The 17,884-nt window shown below is 39.7% G+C and overlaps 2 protein-coding genes across 3 annotated transcripts in view; one reads left to right on the top strand and one right to left on the bottom strand.

Moving 5' to 3' along the window:
* The window catches only part of lonp2 (lon peptidase 2, peroxisomal), a 54,445-nt gene extending 44,703 nt beyond the window's left edge, over window positions 1-9,742 (top strand). Inside the window, 2 exon segments of the mRNA NM_001008573.2 lie at window positions 5,560-5,744; window positions 9,123-9,742. Of these exon segments, the coding sequence (NP_001008573.1) occupies window positions 5,560-5,744; window positions 9,123-9,344 (407 nt within the window). The 3' untranslated portion in view covers window positions 9,345-9,742.
* Window positions 9,743-13,139: 3,397 nt separating this feature from the next.
* Window positions 13,140-17,884, bottom strand: part of siah1 (siah E3 ubiquitin protein ligase 1) — a 32,216-nt gene continuing 27,471 nt past the window's right edge. For both annotated transcript variants that reach the window (NM_199521.3, NM_001446793.1), the window contains 1 exon segment: window positions 13,140-15,311. In NM_199521.3, coding sequence (NP_955815.1) covers window positions 14,461-15,311 — 851 coding nt within the window. In that variant the 3' untranslated portion in view covers window positions 13,140-14,460.

The raw sequence follows: 17,884 nt of genomic DNA, 5'->3' as shown, positions 1-17,884 counted from the left end.
TTTTCAGCTTTAACAGCATGATTCTGCCAGATGAATATGCTTAAATTATCACGTTATAAACCAAGCAATCTCTCTAATCTAGACGGCTGCAGCGCTCGGTTGCAATCAACATTACACCCGCCACCCGATTTCTGGCAATCGGAGGTCACAATTACATTTCGTAGTCCGTTTAACATTCGGATGCAAAAGTAGCCCACACATTTATGCTTAAAAACGATCCGCTGGATTTCGCCAATAACTACGGTGTTTGCACGTAATTCACCTACAAGTTCCCGTTCTCTCTCCCTAATATCCCCCAGCTAAACTAGTGACCGGTTTTCTAATATTTGCATTCTCATTGCGGAAGAACCTCCGGCTTAAGCACTTCTATAGAATTCTTAAGCATCAATTTGGAGTGATAGAATTTCAAGCATTAATAAGCTACTTGAATAAATCGACAATTAGTCCCCTTTATATTCTGGAAGAAATATCACGCTAAGCATAAACTGCTCTCCATCTAGAACATCAAACACACATGCGCATTATCCCGCAGGGATGCCTTTTCGTCACTCACCTATTTCATCTCGCAGCAGCAATCTCCGGAATAGAAGAGAAATGATCTAAATCCGATCTTGGCCGTAACAAACTCTGCCTGAAGGGCGTCGCGCACCAGAGGCGCCGACGGCGCGGTGACGCGACGCACTTACGACAGAGAATAGTAGATTAATGCGCACCAGACTCAAGCATTCATACTTTATCAAATAAACTAATCAATTATACAAATAGCGCTCCGCGGCGCAGCAGAATACGAAGTGTCATGAATTGTGGCTGGGCACTACGGACAGCCGCATTGACTTCCTTAGTATTTATTCCTTCCTGTGAAAGTCAATGGTTACAGGTTTTCAGCTTTCTTCAAAATGTTGTCTTTAGCGTTTAACACGGGAGTCACTAACCTCTGAAACTAAGAGCTACTTTCGGGCACCGATTAACGTGGAGGGCTACCAGTTGGATAAACACTTCTCAAATAACAAATTGCTCAAATTACTTATAATTATAATTAAAGTTTTTGGTTATTTTTTAATAATGAATAATATTCATCCAGGTGTAGTCACTGATCATGTTATGATTCTCTCAAAATTACCAACAATGATTTAACAGGGTAGGAAATACCCCGTAATTAATATATCAACGTGCAACACTATTTTATTTATCTTTGCAAATATTTACATTTTTAAATGATTACTTCTATATTAGAGAAAGCTTACTTGTAAGTGGTGTCATGGTGAGCTATTTTAGAACAGGCCTGTGAGCGACACACGAGAGCCTCGTGAGCTATCTGGTGCCCATCGGTACCATATTTGGTGACTCCTGGTTTAACAGAAATGAAATTCATAAAGGTTCGTAACCATCAGGTAGCGCTTAAAGCATGCGACCTGCTTATGCTTCCTTCCTTAAGCGCTGGAATAGAAGCCATTCATTTATTAGCTATCCAATTTCATCCTCAGTATATCCTTTTTACACAGATGCTGCCCCCTTCGTGGGGTATATTATCGGGGCCGCCAATGCGCTTCTAACTGGCAATAAAGTCAATACATTCTGAAAAAAAAAAAAAAAAAAAAACTTCTGTACATGTTCCTAGTTGCATAGGAAATCGCTGACTCTCTTTTGCTTTATTTTCAGAAACTGGTATCAGAAGCAGAGCCGCAGCTGACTCCATCTCTCCTTTTAAGATGATAATCCCATAACCACAGCATACACAATTTGCGTCAGCATTCATTTATACATTTTAAGTTACCCCAGAACACCTCATCAGTTTCTCACTGCTCAACACATCCACACATTCCGTTGTCATAACACCTTAAAGTCATAGGACCATTCAGGCTTCCCACCAGATTCATAATCCAGTCACTCATTCAGAATTGGAGCCACCACCACAGCAGCACACAAGGGCTATCGTAACAACACATACAAACACTAGGAAAGTAGTCTCCCGACGCCTTCAAATCTTATATCTGACTCAGCCACAGCCATCTCAGGGAAGCTCAGAGGACCCTCACCAGCAGACGCAGTAATCCCAGCGGCCAAGGGCATGGGCCTAGTCCAGGGAGAGAATACGACCCAACCATACCAGCTTCCCGAGGGCAGAGGAACTACCCAGTCTCCCAAGGGCGCGGGCATGACCCAGCCATCTAGCTTCCTTTCTTCCTTCCAGCTGATTTGCACTCAGCCTTCTCCCCCTTTTCACTCACCTAACTCCAGTAGGAGTTCTCTCTCTGCCCAGGCCCCCTTGTCACCCCCGCCCCCCCCGGCCGCTGCCACAGAAGTTTTCACTGCCCCCCAACTTTTCTAACTTCTGTAGGACCCCGCCCCCCCCATGGCTCTGGCCCCCGCAGGGGCGTTACCCCGAGCTTCGATTCTCGCAGGAATCATCTCACTGCCCTGGCCTTAGCTTTTTATATTATGTCATTCCATAATGACATATAGTATAGCACCATTTATTTTTCTCTCTGTTTGATTTTATTTATATAAATTTATATCTATACGCACCCACGCATATAAATATGAATTTATATATAGTGCTGTCACCCTCACGCTCTGTTCCCGCAGGAACACCCCCAGAGCACCTATACCGCCCGTCACCCTCCAGTAAGAAGTCTTCACCTCCCCCTCATCTTTTCCGACTCCTACTGGAGCAACTAAATAGCTCACCCAACCCCGAGCTGTGACACGAGTCATGTCACCGACCCTCCCCGGCCCTAGCTTTTATTTATGTTTATTTTTGTTTATTTCTCACACTTATCTTTTATTTTTTAAATTTATTTATATATATATGTATATATATATATGCACCCACGCATATAAATATATATTTATATATAGTGCTGTCACCCTCAAGCTCTAACTCCCGCGGAGTCAATCCCGAGCACCGGACCCCCGCAGGGGTCATCGCCCAACTGCCATTTCCCCCTTCAGCTGGGGCTTCACCGACCATTCCTTTTCCCGACTCCAGCTGGAGATGGCACATACAGCTCTCTCTCCCGCAGGCGAGCCAAGAGCTTCGACTCTCGCAAGAGTCAGTAAAAACGCCCCCCCCAAGGCCCTAGATTACCCCATTATATATTTATATATCTATATGTTTCATATAAATATATAATTATATATAGTGCTGCCACCTCCCAGCTCTATCTCCGCAAGGAGTGTTCCTCGAGCAAATTTCTCCTTTGGAGTCCCCGCCCCCCCTGCCCCCCTTCACCCCCCTCTCCAGCCGGAGTCCTTCACTCCCCTTCCCTTGTAATGACTCCAGCAGGATTCCCACCCACCCCATGGCTCTGACCCCCGCAGGGGTCTCCCCGAGTCTCTACTCAAGCAGGAGTATTCACAGCCCAAGCCAACTCTGCTCGGGTTCCCGCAGGAACCTGTTTCACCCTTTGCTCCAAAGGAGCCCTCTTTACCTTTTCTTTTTCAAATAACTATATCCAGCAGCCGGATATAGCATTTCAAGCCTTTTGGGGAGTTTCTTCGAATACACGGCTGCTGTCCCGAGCTTCATGCATTTGGGGAGCTCTCGAGAACCACCTGATCTCGTACTCCCCTCACATGCTCTATGGACCTGGCGGGAGCCCTGGGCTCAACTATCTCCGAGCTCAGGGTTCTCTCCCGGGACAGCATGCCAAACCTGCTTACAGCTGTCAAGCAATATCTAAGTGTGAACTCTTGAAGTGAAGTTTTTAAACTAATTTCGAGAGGAGCACGTGATATAATTGACAGCAGCTGGCCACCTATCTACACTCATTAGTTAGCCAATCAGATCTATCCTAACCCACTATAAGTAGCCTAGCTAGACATTACTCCCTTATCTTCGTTTTCCGAAGAAACCCCCCATCCACCCCCTTTCTCCTCCTTTTCTCCTTTACAAAAAGGGGAGCTCTCGAGAACCACCTGATCTCGTACTCCCCTCACATGCTCTATGGACCTGGCGGGAGCCCTGGGCTCAACTATCTCCAAGCTCAGGGTTCTCTCCCGGGACAGCATGCCAAACCTGCTTACAGCTGTCAAGCAATATCTAAGTGTGAACTCTTGAAACTATTTTGGTCAATCAAGGCTGATGTAGATTGGGTTGTTTTATGAATGGTTTATATGCAGAGAAGTGTTGCTCAGCCATCCTTTACAGCCAAGAGACCTTTTACAGCCTCAATAATGTAGATTTTTATTTAGTTTAACAACAAAACATCAGTAAATAGCACTATTCTGCCTAGCTTGCTTTGCTGAGGTGAAGTTGGTTTTATATTCACATCACATTTGGTTCTTTTTTGAACAATGACAACCTCCCTATATTGTTTATCATGCTACTCTGAATATTCGGTCTGAAATAGCATGCAAGTATGGCTTAGTAATAAATGTAATTCCTGCACGCTGCTGGTCAACCACTAAGCATACAGTAGTTGCTTTAGAACAGCATATGATAGTGGGATCAGTGATCTTTGCATGCATGAAATATTATACATTATGACAAGTTTTGCTTGCTACACAACTAAAAACGTACCAGTGTTTTGTTCTGAATTGTAGTATTATAAAGTACTATAAAGTTTTTTAACTGGCGAATGACATGATCTAATGATTTTAGGAGGCGTGGCTTTGGACAGCAGGGTTTCAAACATATAATGCTAACCGGTTAGCATTTAGGCAGATCACCTTCTGCACCTTTAATAAGTACCATCTGAATGTCTAATGAATATGTGCTAATATAGTATAAATTTAATAGGAACAAGTCTTATGATCTAATATTAAATCTTATGAGTAAGTACCATTATGTAATGAATAAGCACAAGTGTGTTTCATAATTAATGTTGGCACATCTTGTTATAGAAAGAGGGTGTGTATGCTCACTAAGGGGCAGTTCACACAGAATGCGTTTTCCTCTACTTTTCTATTGTTTTTCAATGTAGACGTGCGCTTGACAGACTTGTGTGACCGTTACGTTCTTGTTTAGCATCTTTTGAAGCGCAATGCACTTAAGCACCACATTTTTTTACACCGTGTCAAGTTGAAAGATCTTCAACTTTCACAAGCCGTGCTTTTAGAAGAGCTCTGAGGTGGGGCAACCGTTGCACGCTTCTGTTTATAGTTGACTGTTTGTTGTTATAAGTTGGCATGACAACTGTTTTATTTACCAGGGCGGAGGAAGCGCTTGTTGTGGCTTTGTCCAGAATATCCTGAGTTATGACATCTCCTCATGTGCTTAACTTATTGTTTTCATATTTCTAAATGGGCATTATTGTCATTATTACATCATGTTCATAATATCTTGTCACGTGGATCTCTTGCTGTGCTGCGCTTTTTTCGAAGCCTTGTTTTTAGAGTCAAATGCAAAAGATAATTATGTTTAAATCAAATTACTAGCTTGCAAGCTTTGCTACAGAGTTGTACATATAGTGATCATTGATGACCATAAGTAGTTGTTCTTTCTATTTGTCTTAGTTTTTCTGTTAAACTCCACATTTCTATGTTCAGAGTAAATTTCCATGTTCACTGAGGCTGGTGTGTCACCATGTGTGTGTTTGCCTGATGTTTGTTTTGTAGGAAGTGCTGATCTTCTGGAGGGCACCGATATCCACTTGCACTTCCCAGCAGGCGCTGTCATTAAAGACGGACCCTCGGCTGGCGTTACGATAGTGACGTGTCTGGCCTCGCTGTTGAGCGGGCGACTGGTGCGGTCAGATGTGGCCATGACTGGAGAAATCACTCTGAGAGGACTGGTGCTGCCGGTGAGGAACACACTGCACATCACACACACACCACTTTTATTTGAGGCTGATGAGGACGCTCCATCCATAGATGTAAGGTATTTTAAACTGTAAAAAGCTGTTTTCAAAACCCAAAATATATAGGAAATAGGGTTGGGCGATGTCGACCAATTTGGCATCATACAATGTATAATGTGAAACATCGACGATGGCATCCTTGTGGTAGGCAGCGGTTAATTAATTAATTCATAACAAATTAATTATTTGTAGCCTACCTTTTCAACTTTCTGACCCACATGGTCTTTCTTTTACCCATAACCAAATCATAAATAAATAAAGATAAGTTGCACACAAATAATTCAATTCAGCTTTATTTGTATAGCGCTTTTTCAATGTAGATTGTGTCAAAGCAGCTTCACATGAATGGTCATAGTAACTGGATCAGGGTAGTTCAGTTTTTCAAATAGGGCTGCACGATTCTGGCAAAAATGAGAATCACGATTTTTTTTTTGCTTAAAATCAAAATCACGATTCTTTCTTACGATTCTGTAAATGTAAAATAAAGGTTAATATGGTTAGTCTATTATTATTGTTCTCAAACATATGGTAAAACAACAATAATAATATTAGGCCTATGTGTTGGTATGCTTAAAATGCTACATTTTGTATTATGGTGGACTTGAACAGACTTTCAATATGTCCTGTTTGTTAATTCACAGTAAAATGATGACATCAGAATACAACTATTCATAATTATAAAACTGAATTATTATATTTGAGACATATGCTTGCCATCTCTCATTGACAACTTTTTTGACCATTATATTCAACATTATATATACTGTAGGATAGGGTTGTTATACTGACACAGTAAACATTTATTTTCATGCACAACACTTGGTGTTCGCTATGAAAGAAAAACATATCAAATGCTTGTCGTAATCATAACTCTAAAATGCCATATGATCATTTAAATGATGTGCGCACAGGTTTCACTTTCACTTCCTAGTGCGGCTCATATCTGCTGTCACTGTGAGAAAAAAACACATACTCGCAAATCATTCTTTCAGTTCGGCTCTCAAACGATCGCTCTGTGCAACAAACTGAACATTATTTATAACTTCATTACCTTTTATTTACAGCCTGTGCAGGTTGTGTTCACTAAAGTTGGCGTCATTTGCATGCACGTCCGCGTTCTCGGCAGTAAACAAACAGTGCGTCAGCTCATGTGCGATTTCGTGACCATGAATACATCTTACCATGAAGACAGAAATGACTGCTGTCCGGGGTTTTGTGCTCAAAGCACCCGCTGACTGCTGGAGCTCGCGTGTGCGTGCGTGCGTGCGTGTGTGTGTTTGTTGTCACGTGATGTGCATTTTCAGCAGTATAGTGTGGAAGGAGGGCTTTTCATAAATGCTAGATGAAACACCAGTGTGGATGTGGATCATTTTCTTTTTAAAATGCCATTTTAAAACTAAGACATATTAGTGTAAACGGGGTCTAAGTGTGTATTTTTTGCGAGCGGGTTGCTGCTGCGACAGGGGTGGGGCAAAGGAATGCAATGCCAGCTCAGCGTCGTGATGTTTATCGGCCATCTGCAATGGACAATGGCATCGTCAATCTACCCAACCCTAATAGGAAACGTAATAATCTGTGTTAAACTTAGAAAAAAGGAAAAACAGTGTAATTGTTGTAATCTCACTATGAAACATGGTGGCCAATCATATACTTCTGGGGGTGCGCATATTAATGATCCTGAGTGTTAAGTAACAGTTAGTGTTGTGTTTGGATTGGCCTGATTCTCACCAGGATTTTACACACACAGGATTTACAGGAGAACAGGAAAATAGTGTTGTTTGAGATTCACAGTGTGTCTTTATCATGTTCTGAACTCTCATTATTCAGTTATGCCTGGATTAATTCAGTCTTTCATTCTTTTTTATTTAATTTTTTCTTTTTAAAATTTTATTTAGAAATAAGAGAAGATAAAAGGACGGGGGGAAAAATAGTAGTAAAAAACAAAGCAATTACCTTAAGGGTTACAAAATCAAGTCATAATACATTTGATGTACATTATCACAAATTGTTTACAATGACATACTCAGTCCATTTTTGCCAGTACTTGTCACACTTTTTTGAATGAAATCTTAGGTTAAAAGTCAGTCTCGGCATACAGTGTATTTCCTTTTCAATTCCTATCCATTGAGCCCTTGTTGGAGCATCAGCCTGAAACCATTTTCCAGTTATGGTTTTTCTGCTACTTGCCAAAAGGATTTGAATTAGGTATTTGTCAATAGTTAGAATCATTTCTGGTATTTTCCCAAGCTATAATGTGATAAACGTGTAGTCCAGTTCTTCTCCAGTTGTCTTTTTTATTTCAATCACTATTTCATACCAGGAGGTCTGTATGTTTGGGCGAGCCCAAAAAACGTGAAAACGGTTAGCAGTTTAGGAGTTATTAAGAACCTCATCAGATTTTTCCATCCAAACTCTCTCCAAGCTCTTGAGTTTGTTGTTTTTGCATGTGTGACATACATATCTGTCCAGTCTTTGTGATTTGTTGGTTTGACTCTTTCTTCCATTTTTGTTTTATGTAATTTGATGAATGAGTTTGACTGTTTTGTTTGCATTCATATAATTTGGAGACCAGTTTTTTCTTTTCGTCTTTTATGCATGCTTTCGAAAATACTGTGATCAAATTATAATCATCCTTAAATTTATTTTCTATTTTTTTTATTGAAGTAATCTCTAACTTGCAAGTATCTGTAAAAGTCCTGCTTGTCTTGGCCAAATGTATCTGATAAGGTCTGATAACTCATGAAATGTCCGTTAGAGGTCACTGAACTGAATGATGATTCCTCTCCAAACCCACTGTTTAAATCTCCTATCTAGTGTACACTGTTGAAAATCTGGGTCGAACACTATCCATTCAGTTTTTTATTCTATAGCACCTTTAAATCTCTGTGATTAGATGTTCTCCCTGTTGGTGATAGTATGCATGCCCATTTGATATTGCACCTTTAGTCTATACTTAAATAAGAACTAGTATTTTGATAATATTCCATAATGTTCCCTGCAAGTAAAATTACATTTTCTATTTTATTTTTAAATGATATTATTTATATTATATTTCTTTTCTTGCATTATTCTGTGTGTTTGTTTGTATTTTTGTGTTTCTCACTGTTCTCTTTTGCTTATTTTACACACTGTTGATAAGAATAGATATTTATATCTGTGCGTTGAGTGGGATGTTTTTATATTTTTAGATTTGTATTATTTGTATTATTTGCATTGTTTCCTTTTTCTTGTTTTTGTTTACTGTTTTGAGTATGGAATTTATATTTGCCAAATATTTGATACACATGGTGTGCGCTATGTACACGTCTTGTTTCTCTACAGGTGGGAGGTATAAAGGATAAAGTCCTGGCAGCGCATCGGGCCAATCTGAAACGCATCATCATCCCCAAGCGCAACGAGAAAGATTTGGAGGAGATACCAGCCAATGTGCGAGCAGACCTGGATTTTGTTCTGGCCGGCACTCTGGATGAAGTCTTGAACGCTGCCTTTGATGGAGGATTTCCCTCAGCCGTCAATCATCCACAGGTTCTAAGCAAACTCTGAGACAATCCTTGCAAGATGAGCTCATGAACTGTTTTCCTCATAGAGAAAGTTTGACACTCAGCACTTCAATTTACTTCATCTTTGAAAGATATTCAGTTTATCTTCTCTCTTTTCCTCATTGATGATTAACTTGTGATTTAATAACGTATGAGTGTTATTGACACAATTATGTTCCTGTAGAACTGACAACTACATTTAATGTTTTGAAGCAAAATGAGCTTAACCAGTGTCAAAATTCTTAAAAATAAGATTAATGTTGACAACTTTATGTTGATAAAGAATGGAAATGTCTAATTAGTATCTTTGAAATGGAGGTTAGCAGATGACAGTGATGTTGATAGCATATGATGACAATCTAACTGTCTTTCTGAATAAATATGGACTTATAATTGATCAAATACACTGGTGTAATCTGTTCCCACTGAGAAGACTGAAATGCTGTAATAGTGATTCTTCTTGGCAACTCAACTCGTTTGGCTGCTCTTTTTGTCATGAAGCTCATCATTTGATATGTGATAGTGCAAACAGAGCTGCCATTTGACCTGCTTTTTGGAGCGATTAACAGTTAATGTGTTCTTGACGACTGTAATACCTGCATGACAGCTTTGGCCTGAAAACACGAGGCATGTTTGGAAATGTCGTAAGATGTAGCAGAACCGCTTTCGTTGAAGTGTGTGTCAGCTCCACATGAAGGCGTGGAGAATCACATTTCGCAATCTGATTTTGATCAACTCTACAACCAGTAGACGCAGCTATAGACTATTTTTAGGTTAATGTCAGAGAAAAATATAAACGCTGGTGCTACTAGATGGACCAGATGAGAGGAAGTCTGCTGACAGGTGAAGCAACCAATCACAGTTCATGAAAATGTGACTCTGATGTCTCTACAATAACAGATTGATGCATTTTCTTTTAAAGAGGCTTCACTGTGAAAGACAGTTTGAGCTTATAAAAGTGTTTACAGGCTTTATTTTACAGGTGGACGCATTACACACATCTCAGAATCCTGGTGAATTCAACCAATCGGATGATTGCCTTGTCTTATGCATCAGATGTATAAGGAGGGTCAATTAAGTGTGATCAACCTTTCTGGAAATTATACATTTCATCTCATCCAATCAATGAAAATATTCCCAAAATACTCCAAAAACTTTGAAAGTGGGCACGTGTAAAGCAATACATCATTGGTTTAAGTCGGCATATAATTGTATAAGGAATCTAAATCATAACAATCCTAACAATAATCTTGCATTCAATACAATCCTTTCAACTATGAGTGCTGACATTTAGAATAAGCTTACACGCACCGGCCACTTTATTAGGTACACCTTACAAGTAGTAAGTTGGACCCCCCTTTGCCTTAATGTAAATATAAAAAATATTCAAAATATAATATATATTATATAATATAAATAAACAATGCATAAAACGAGCCTTTTTTCCTTTTAGTTTTCTGGTGATTTTTTTGTTATTCAAAATAAAAAATGTAAATCAAATCATTTTTAAAATGAGCTTATCCCCTTTACATTATGAAAAAGAAGAACGCCTTGTATTTCAATTTCTGTTTTTGAATTTCAAAATAAATAGCAGAAACAGCTCGTTTTTCAATATTCGTTTCTAAAATGGAAATCTAATGACCAAAATATGCACAGACCTGTAAGACAGTCAGGGTATCTTCTGTCCATTCTATCTCCGTTTTCAAACAAAAAAGGAAACCTAAGGAAACTGCTGTTTTTCTTCAGCTTTTATTCATTTCTTGCTTTAGGGTAGGAAAACAAATCAAGGACTTTAAAAAATCATTAACCACATGCAGGCGGTGCTGAAACGCCCCTTTTCCTCTGATTGGTCAATCAAATCTGAGCTTGTGACGTCTCCCTCCAAATATAAGTCCTCTGTGGATCAGCACCCAGGCTTTAATTATTATTATTCAATTATATATGTAAACTAAGTACATATTCTATCATTTGATCAATTATCAGGCTTATATTTATTGCGTATGCATACATTTTTAAAAAATTGTAAATTAGCAGTATTATTAGACAATTGTCATTAAAATAAGGTCATAGATTGCTGCCAAACGTCTTGCTGCTGTGCACCTGATGATGAGCAAAGACAACAATTAATATTGTTCACTTAGTTTTTTTTTTTGTTTAGTTTTTTTTAATAGTTAGCAGGACCAGAATAAAAACACATTGAGACCAGTTGCTATAACAAAGGGTACCATTTTTTATTATTTTATTTCCCCCTATTGATTTAGATTAGTGTGTGTGTGTGTGTGTGTGTGTGTGTGTGTGTGTGTGTATATATATATATATATATATATATAATTTCTATTTTATTTATAGGCCTAGCCCATGGAGGCTATGTGGAATATTTTAAGTGAGTTTAAGAAAAATAGGGTCAGTGGCTGTGCACAAGCAACATCTCCAGGTAGCCAACTCATTTGAGCTAAACTCAAAGAAGTTTAGGGGCAATTATACAATACGGTCAGCTGCAATGGCTATTTCTCCTTTTTTTTTTTTTCACTCAAGACATTCTAAAACAGTGAATTAACTAATTTTTAAAGTAACTTTTTAAACAAATGCATAATCCATAATAAATAATGTCTTGTAGTTCTGACTAACTGTCCGTGCGTTGCGCTATTATTGTACTTGACATTTGCTCTTCGTTAGAAAATTTTGCAGCGGGCCCAGTTCCAAATTGTTTGCACTTTATTTGATGCATTTACTATTGCATGAAATAATAGAAAAGAGAAGTGCGCGTGTAAAGCGCATAGAAATCAGCGCACTATTCTGAATTAAGTTCTCTTCAACCCAATTCTGCTTAAATCTTTAATCAAGCCTTTTCTATTTGGAGAGTTACAGTTATTATTAGCTAAGTCCTTAATAATCAGTTTATAAAATACATCATTTACAGATCTACTGAAGAATAAGATGAAAGTGCAATAACTTTATTTTTATACTTTATAGCTTTACAGCGCGTTTGTCAAAGATGTAGTCATTGATGTAAGCCTGCTAACTGATCAAACGGCAGAATATGTTAAGTTGGTTTATATATAATTAAATAATAATAGTTAAAGCCTGGGTGCTGATCCACAGAGGATCTTATTTTGAGACTGATGTCACGAGTTCAGATTTGGTTGACCAATCAGAGGAAAAGGGGCGTTTCAGCACCGCCTACATGTGGATAATGAATTTTGAAGTCGTTTATCCATTTTCCTACCCTAAATTAACAAAAACGAAAATCAAGCCAAAAATCTCGATTTCATTTTTTGTGAGCAAACGAAAAACAGAAAAACGTATGACATTTTCTTTTTTCTTTGAAAACGGATATGGATTGGACGAGAGATACCCTGATTTAAGACGATCCCCTTTTCCTTTTCTTCTATTCTCTCATTGACTGCATGATTCATTGTGACATTTTAATTTAGCAATTAATTTTTTTAAAATGCTGATGAATTAAAAAAATAACTCAAATATTGGTACTTATTTTTTAAAATGAATGTGTTACCTTACTCGTTATTTAGAAAAGTAATATTATTACGTTACTCACTTGTAATGCGTTACCGCCAACACTAGCCATTCCTTTATTCAGCTGAAGACACGAAAATACTTCAAAAGCCTGAAAAAGTGGGTTTTCGTTTTATCAAGCTAAAAATACAAAGTTCTAAATGTCCTGCTTATTTGCTCAAACTTCATATATTCATGTTTATTTCTCCCCTGCGACAGCGGGAACAGATGAAGCCAACATCATCAGCTGATGCTTAGAATGAGGAGTGCAAATTTTCACAGAGGGTATGAAAAAGATAGATTTATTTACTGGCAAAATAGAACAAAACAAACAATAAAACAAATAAAATGAGAGATCAGGACTAGCAACAGTACAATGTATCCACAGAGATGTTTGGCTTTGCTTCACCCTATCCTTGCAAAAAACAAAACAAAACAAAAACAGAAATACAGAGAACAACAGCAACAAAAATATTGACTTACAAAAAGAGAAAAAGAAGACTGAGGTCTTCTGAAGAACAACACTATCTACAAACACTGAAGATTAGCCACGAGGTTACAACAGCCTTTTCATTCCATTTTCTTACAAGTCATTACAAAATGATAATTATGACAATAATCTCATTTTAATAACTGTGTTAATTGCCCCGTTCCTAGCCTGGTGTTCAGTGCAGTGTTTACTCCAGTGTTTATAATGGAGGCCTGTGTGTCAGAAATCCAAACCATATGATCTCACGCATAACGAACAACTTCAATATGTTTTATTTGATATAAAAAGGAAAATAAAGTGTGGCTTGATGGTCAAAGACTTGCCTGTGTTTATAACCTAGCTTGATGTGCATGTGCCAAGTCATGACACCATCCCTTCACAAACAAACAGGAGAAACACTGCAGTGACAGGCAGAAACAAACAAGACTTCTAAAATGAAATCTGGACTTGTTTTAACGTATCCAGTGGTCATGCACCAATTACCTGAACCTTTTTCTGTATCATACTCAAGGTAGGAGAATTTAGAGGGGACCAAAAAAAGTGGGGGAAGGGGAAAATGACAAGACTAGAATAAAACAAAAGCTAATATTTGAACATAAAAGTTAGTGTTTTATCAGAACTGAAATGCAAAACGTTTTGGGAAACAACAACTTGCTCCAGGGGTTGCCTTTTTGAACCCCCAAAAATTCATCAATATTCCTAACGCCATCCAGGCTGGCGTGCCGATCCTCAAACTCTTGTCCCAAATGACACATTTGCAAAAGGTCCATTCCACAAACGTGGCTTTCCTATACCTTCAAGGGCAATAAACGTTGCTCTCAAAGATGTAGAATACATTAATTATTTAACTTATATAATATTGTAGCATAAAATTGAGAACCCAGGCGTCATGTCTGGCCGGATATGCCAAGATCCAACCAATAACAGTTTTTTGTTGGTTTTTTTAGGACTACTTGGAACGTACAACAGCAAAAAGTCCCCTAGGTTAGCTACTTCCCCCGTCCCCCAAGCACAACTCAAGGTATCCTGCGGTGTTTTGAAATGTCTGGTTTTATGTTTGTGTGTGTATGTGTGTCTGTGTGTTTGTATGTGTTCAAGTATGCACAGCTGTTAGTCCTCAGCACATAGATATGGTGACGTTAATGCCCAGGTTGCCGTTCTCGGCAAACAGCTGAGCAATAGAGGTGTCAAACACCAAGCAGTCACTGTTCATGATGGCGGTGGCGATGCCCTCATGGATAGAACGTGGCGTTGCCTCCCAAGTGAGTCGCCGCCTGTGGCCGTTCAACTCCAGTCGGTAGGCGAAGTTTTCCGCTTGTTTCCGTGTGCCGATCAGTTGGACGATGGCAAAGAACTGCTGGTGGCCGTCGTATTTCTCCTGCTTCTCCAGCACAAGCATAAAATGGAAGCCGAAGCAGGATTGCATCATGACCCAGTCCACTGCTCCAGGCAAGTTGATGTCTGTGGCCAGGAAGACTATATCCTCACCTTGTAGTGTGGTTATGGACTTGTGCTGGTGCAGCAAGTGGGGCATAACGGCGTCGAGAGATCCCTGCCACTTGCAGGAGGCGCCAGGACAGGGGCAAGAGTATGGCCGGAATTCACAAAGCTCCTCGTGTTCAGCTTTGTCTGTGTGCGGTAGAGTGACTTCGCAGCCCGATGAGGCGTACTTGCAGGGGAAAAGCACTGAGTTGGCCACTTTCTCCATTGCCAAATTACGGATCGACCCAAGCGGGCCTCTGCAGGTGGGGCAGCAGGTGAGTTTGGGCCGGCAGTTGCTACACACCAAATGGCCGCTCTGGCACTGCAGGATGGGCGGCAACACATAGTCGAAACAGACCGGGCACTCAAACAGGCTGGCGAGGTCACTGTTGGATGCTGTGGTGCCCGACAAAGTTGGAACGCGCTGAGAAGGGGGACACTTAGAGGTTCCTGTGGGCAGCGCTGTGGCAGTCTGGCGACTCATTTCTACAAGAGGAGACAGAGAAGAAGAGAGTTAGACTGGCTAACACAGATGGCAAAAGGTAATGGATCTGCTTGCATTTACAAGGAACAACAATGAGCAGGGGTGTGTTTCCCAAACAATGAAGTATAACACGTAGCTAAACCACCACAGTACGAGGCATCCTTTGGGAAATAAACTATGTAGTCACAGATGTTTTACAAACTCTGTTGGAGATAGTCTGAACCAGGTTAGGTAAATGCAAAACTTCCATGATGATCAAGGGGCAATTGCTTTATCTGAGCAGATGCCACTGCTGCATTAAGAGTAGCATAAATGTTTTCATGCCCATTTCCACTGAGTGGTACAGTACGGTAAGGTTCAGTATGGGTCACCTTTAAGGCTCGTGTACTCTTCTGGTGGACGTGGCGTTCGACAGAAACCTGCAGTCGACGTCATTCTTGATTGAATTCACATATCGTAGGAGAAGCACTCCTTACTAAACAAATGCTATATAAATAAATGTGTATTACTGCCTTTCTATGAACAGAATTTGATTAAAGCTGCAGATCAATGATAATGTGAAATAGCCTACTGTATCATCTGCGGTTGTATAAAATAAAACAGTTATGAACACATACAGACCCTTACAGTCTCTAAAATGTTACCAATTACAAATAAACAATTCCCTAAAACTTACATTTAGGCCTTATTTGTGTTCATAAACGATCAAAACAAATACAGTCAGTCCAAACCTCTCATCTTATTTTTCACCAGCACATGTAATGTTAACCTCTTGTTAAAAAGTCATTCTGGGTTCATAATAATCCAAAAGGTGATGATGATGGTTAAACATGGCAGATTGTTCATGTTTTACGTTGCTGAAAGAATCACTTGCTCCTGTTTTTTCAAGTTTCACTCTGGTGTTTGTCCGTTTCTGAAAGGATCAGATGTCAGAAGCACTTCAATAATGACGTGCACGTTATTATCATCATTAGCTCAAGAGGTTTATTTCAAATACAGCTCGAGCTCTCTGAAGAAAGTGAAACCACTCGTGCTTTAGGCGACCTCGTAACTAACAGGACACATGTAGATTCTGCTCTTCTTCTTGGGTTTGTGGCTGTTCATTAAGATGAAGAAAAGGTTCGTTTCAGGTTCAGATAGACCATGGCTTGTTATTATTTGTATATATTATCATGGTGTAATGTCTCAGCTGTGTTTTTGAAAATGTCGGTTCCTTTGTTTTTGTTCTCCTGGCTTGTGCACGCGCTAGTGACATTTCTCTGTAAACCAATAGCTTTAGCTGCATGTCTAGCTGTGATTGAACCCTTTTGTTGTGCTAGGTACCAATTTTTTAGCTTTTGACAGTAGAAATGGCCATAAAAGTGTACTGGCTCTTACTGTACCACTCAGTGGAAATGGGCCATTAGTTCACTAAGCAGAGACCACAATTGTCAGTCAGAGGATCGCTAAACTAAAACTAAAAAATTTTTCTGTCTGGAAATTACATCAAATGTGAACAAGAAAACTTTAAGCTTTCAAAATCACTCAAATTGGCTGACGTGTGTGGAATTAATAGGGTGATAACTCGGAAAATAACAGCAAGGAACTATGCTACCAACAGGTCTAGAGGTGTAGTTCCAATCACTAAAGATTGTGCTAGTTTGTGAATGTCCATAGGAAGAAGGAATTCAGGAAACACTGATCACACAGAAACACAGATCAGATGGCATCTAATGCACATGAGCACCTCTGTTTCCTCAACATGAATCAATAGACATTTTAAAACATGGCCTCAGGATAAAAGGTACATCCAGATTCTGCTGATTCAAGCAGCATGAACTTCAAATAGAGCTATGAAAGAGTCTGAGCAGCGCAGTGTGCCTGGCAATGTCTCTTCTCCCTCAGTGGCTCAGATATAGCCATCTAGTGGCACCGATAAGTCAGACATGGGGCTCTGGGGAAGCTATTTTTGGCATGAGTAAAATGCACAGATAGTCATGCATTGCCTTTTTTTCTTTAAAGCCAGAAATGGAGAGTGGACTCAGAGGGCCAAGGCGCATGTCTGCTACAGGAGTGTTCCTATGGCAACAATCTGCAGAGCAAAGTGTAAATGTGTATGGGACGAACTGTGGAGAGAAGTATAGGATTTGCAATGGATGCAAGATAGGAGCGTGTGACCCAGCTGTAACACCCTACCGCTATATATAACCTACATCTACACAGCAATCAATAGGAGGCAAAAAAGTATCTGTAAATCAGCACAGGGGAGCAAATGAATAAGACTGATTGCTGATTTAACACTGACATCAATTAAGTGAGGAATAAAGAGACTACAAGAAAGGAGCAGCGTGGCAGGATCAGAGCGCAGTAAATCGTCTCGTGTGGGAGAACCAGGACCGTGCCAGAAAGCAGAGTGGGGGTGCGGACAGACAGTGAGCTGTGTGTGTATGTAGGTGGCTTAGAATCTGCTAGTAAACACATCTGCTCTGATAAAGCCCCAAGTATTTTTAGCCTCCTCACGGAGCAGCTCTCCGAGTATAACAACTGAGGCCAAAATTAGCCTGAGCACAACAGCTAGCACCACGTCCTCAATGCC

The sequence above is a fragment of the Danio rerio genome, chromosome 18 (genome assembly GCF_052040795.2).
Source record: "Danio rerio strain M-AB ecotype USA chromosome 18, GRCz13ab, whole genome shotgun sequence".
Classification (NCBI taxonomy): Eukaryota; Metazoa; Chordata; class Actinopteri; order Cypriniformes; family Danionidae; genus Danio; species Danio rerio.
This window is presented reverse-complemented; position numbering and strand designations above follow the sequence as displayed.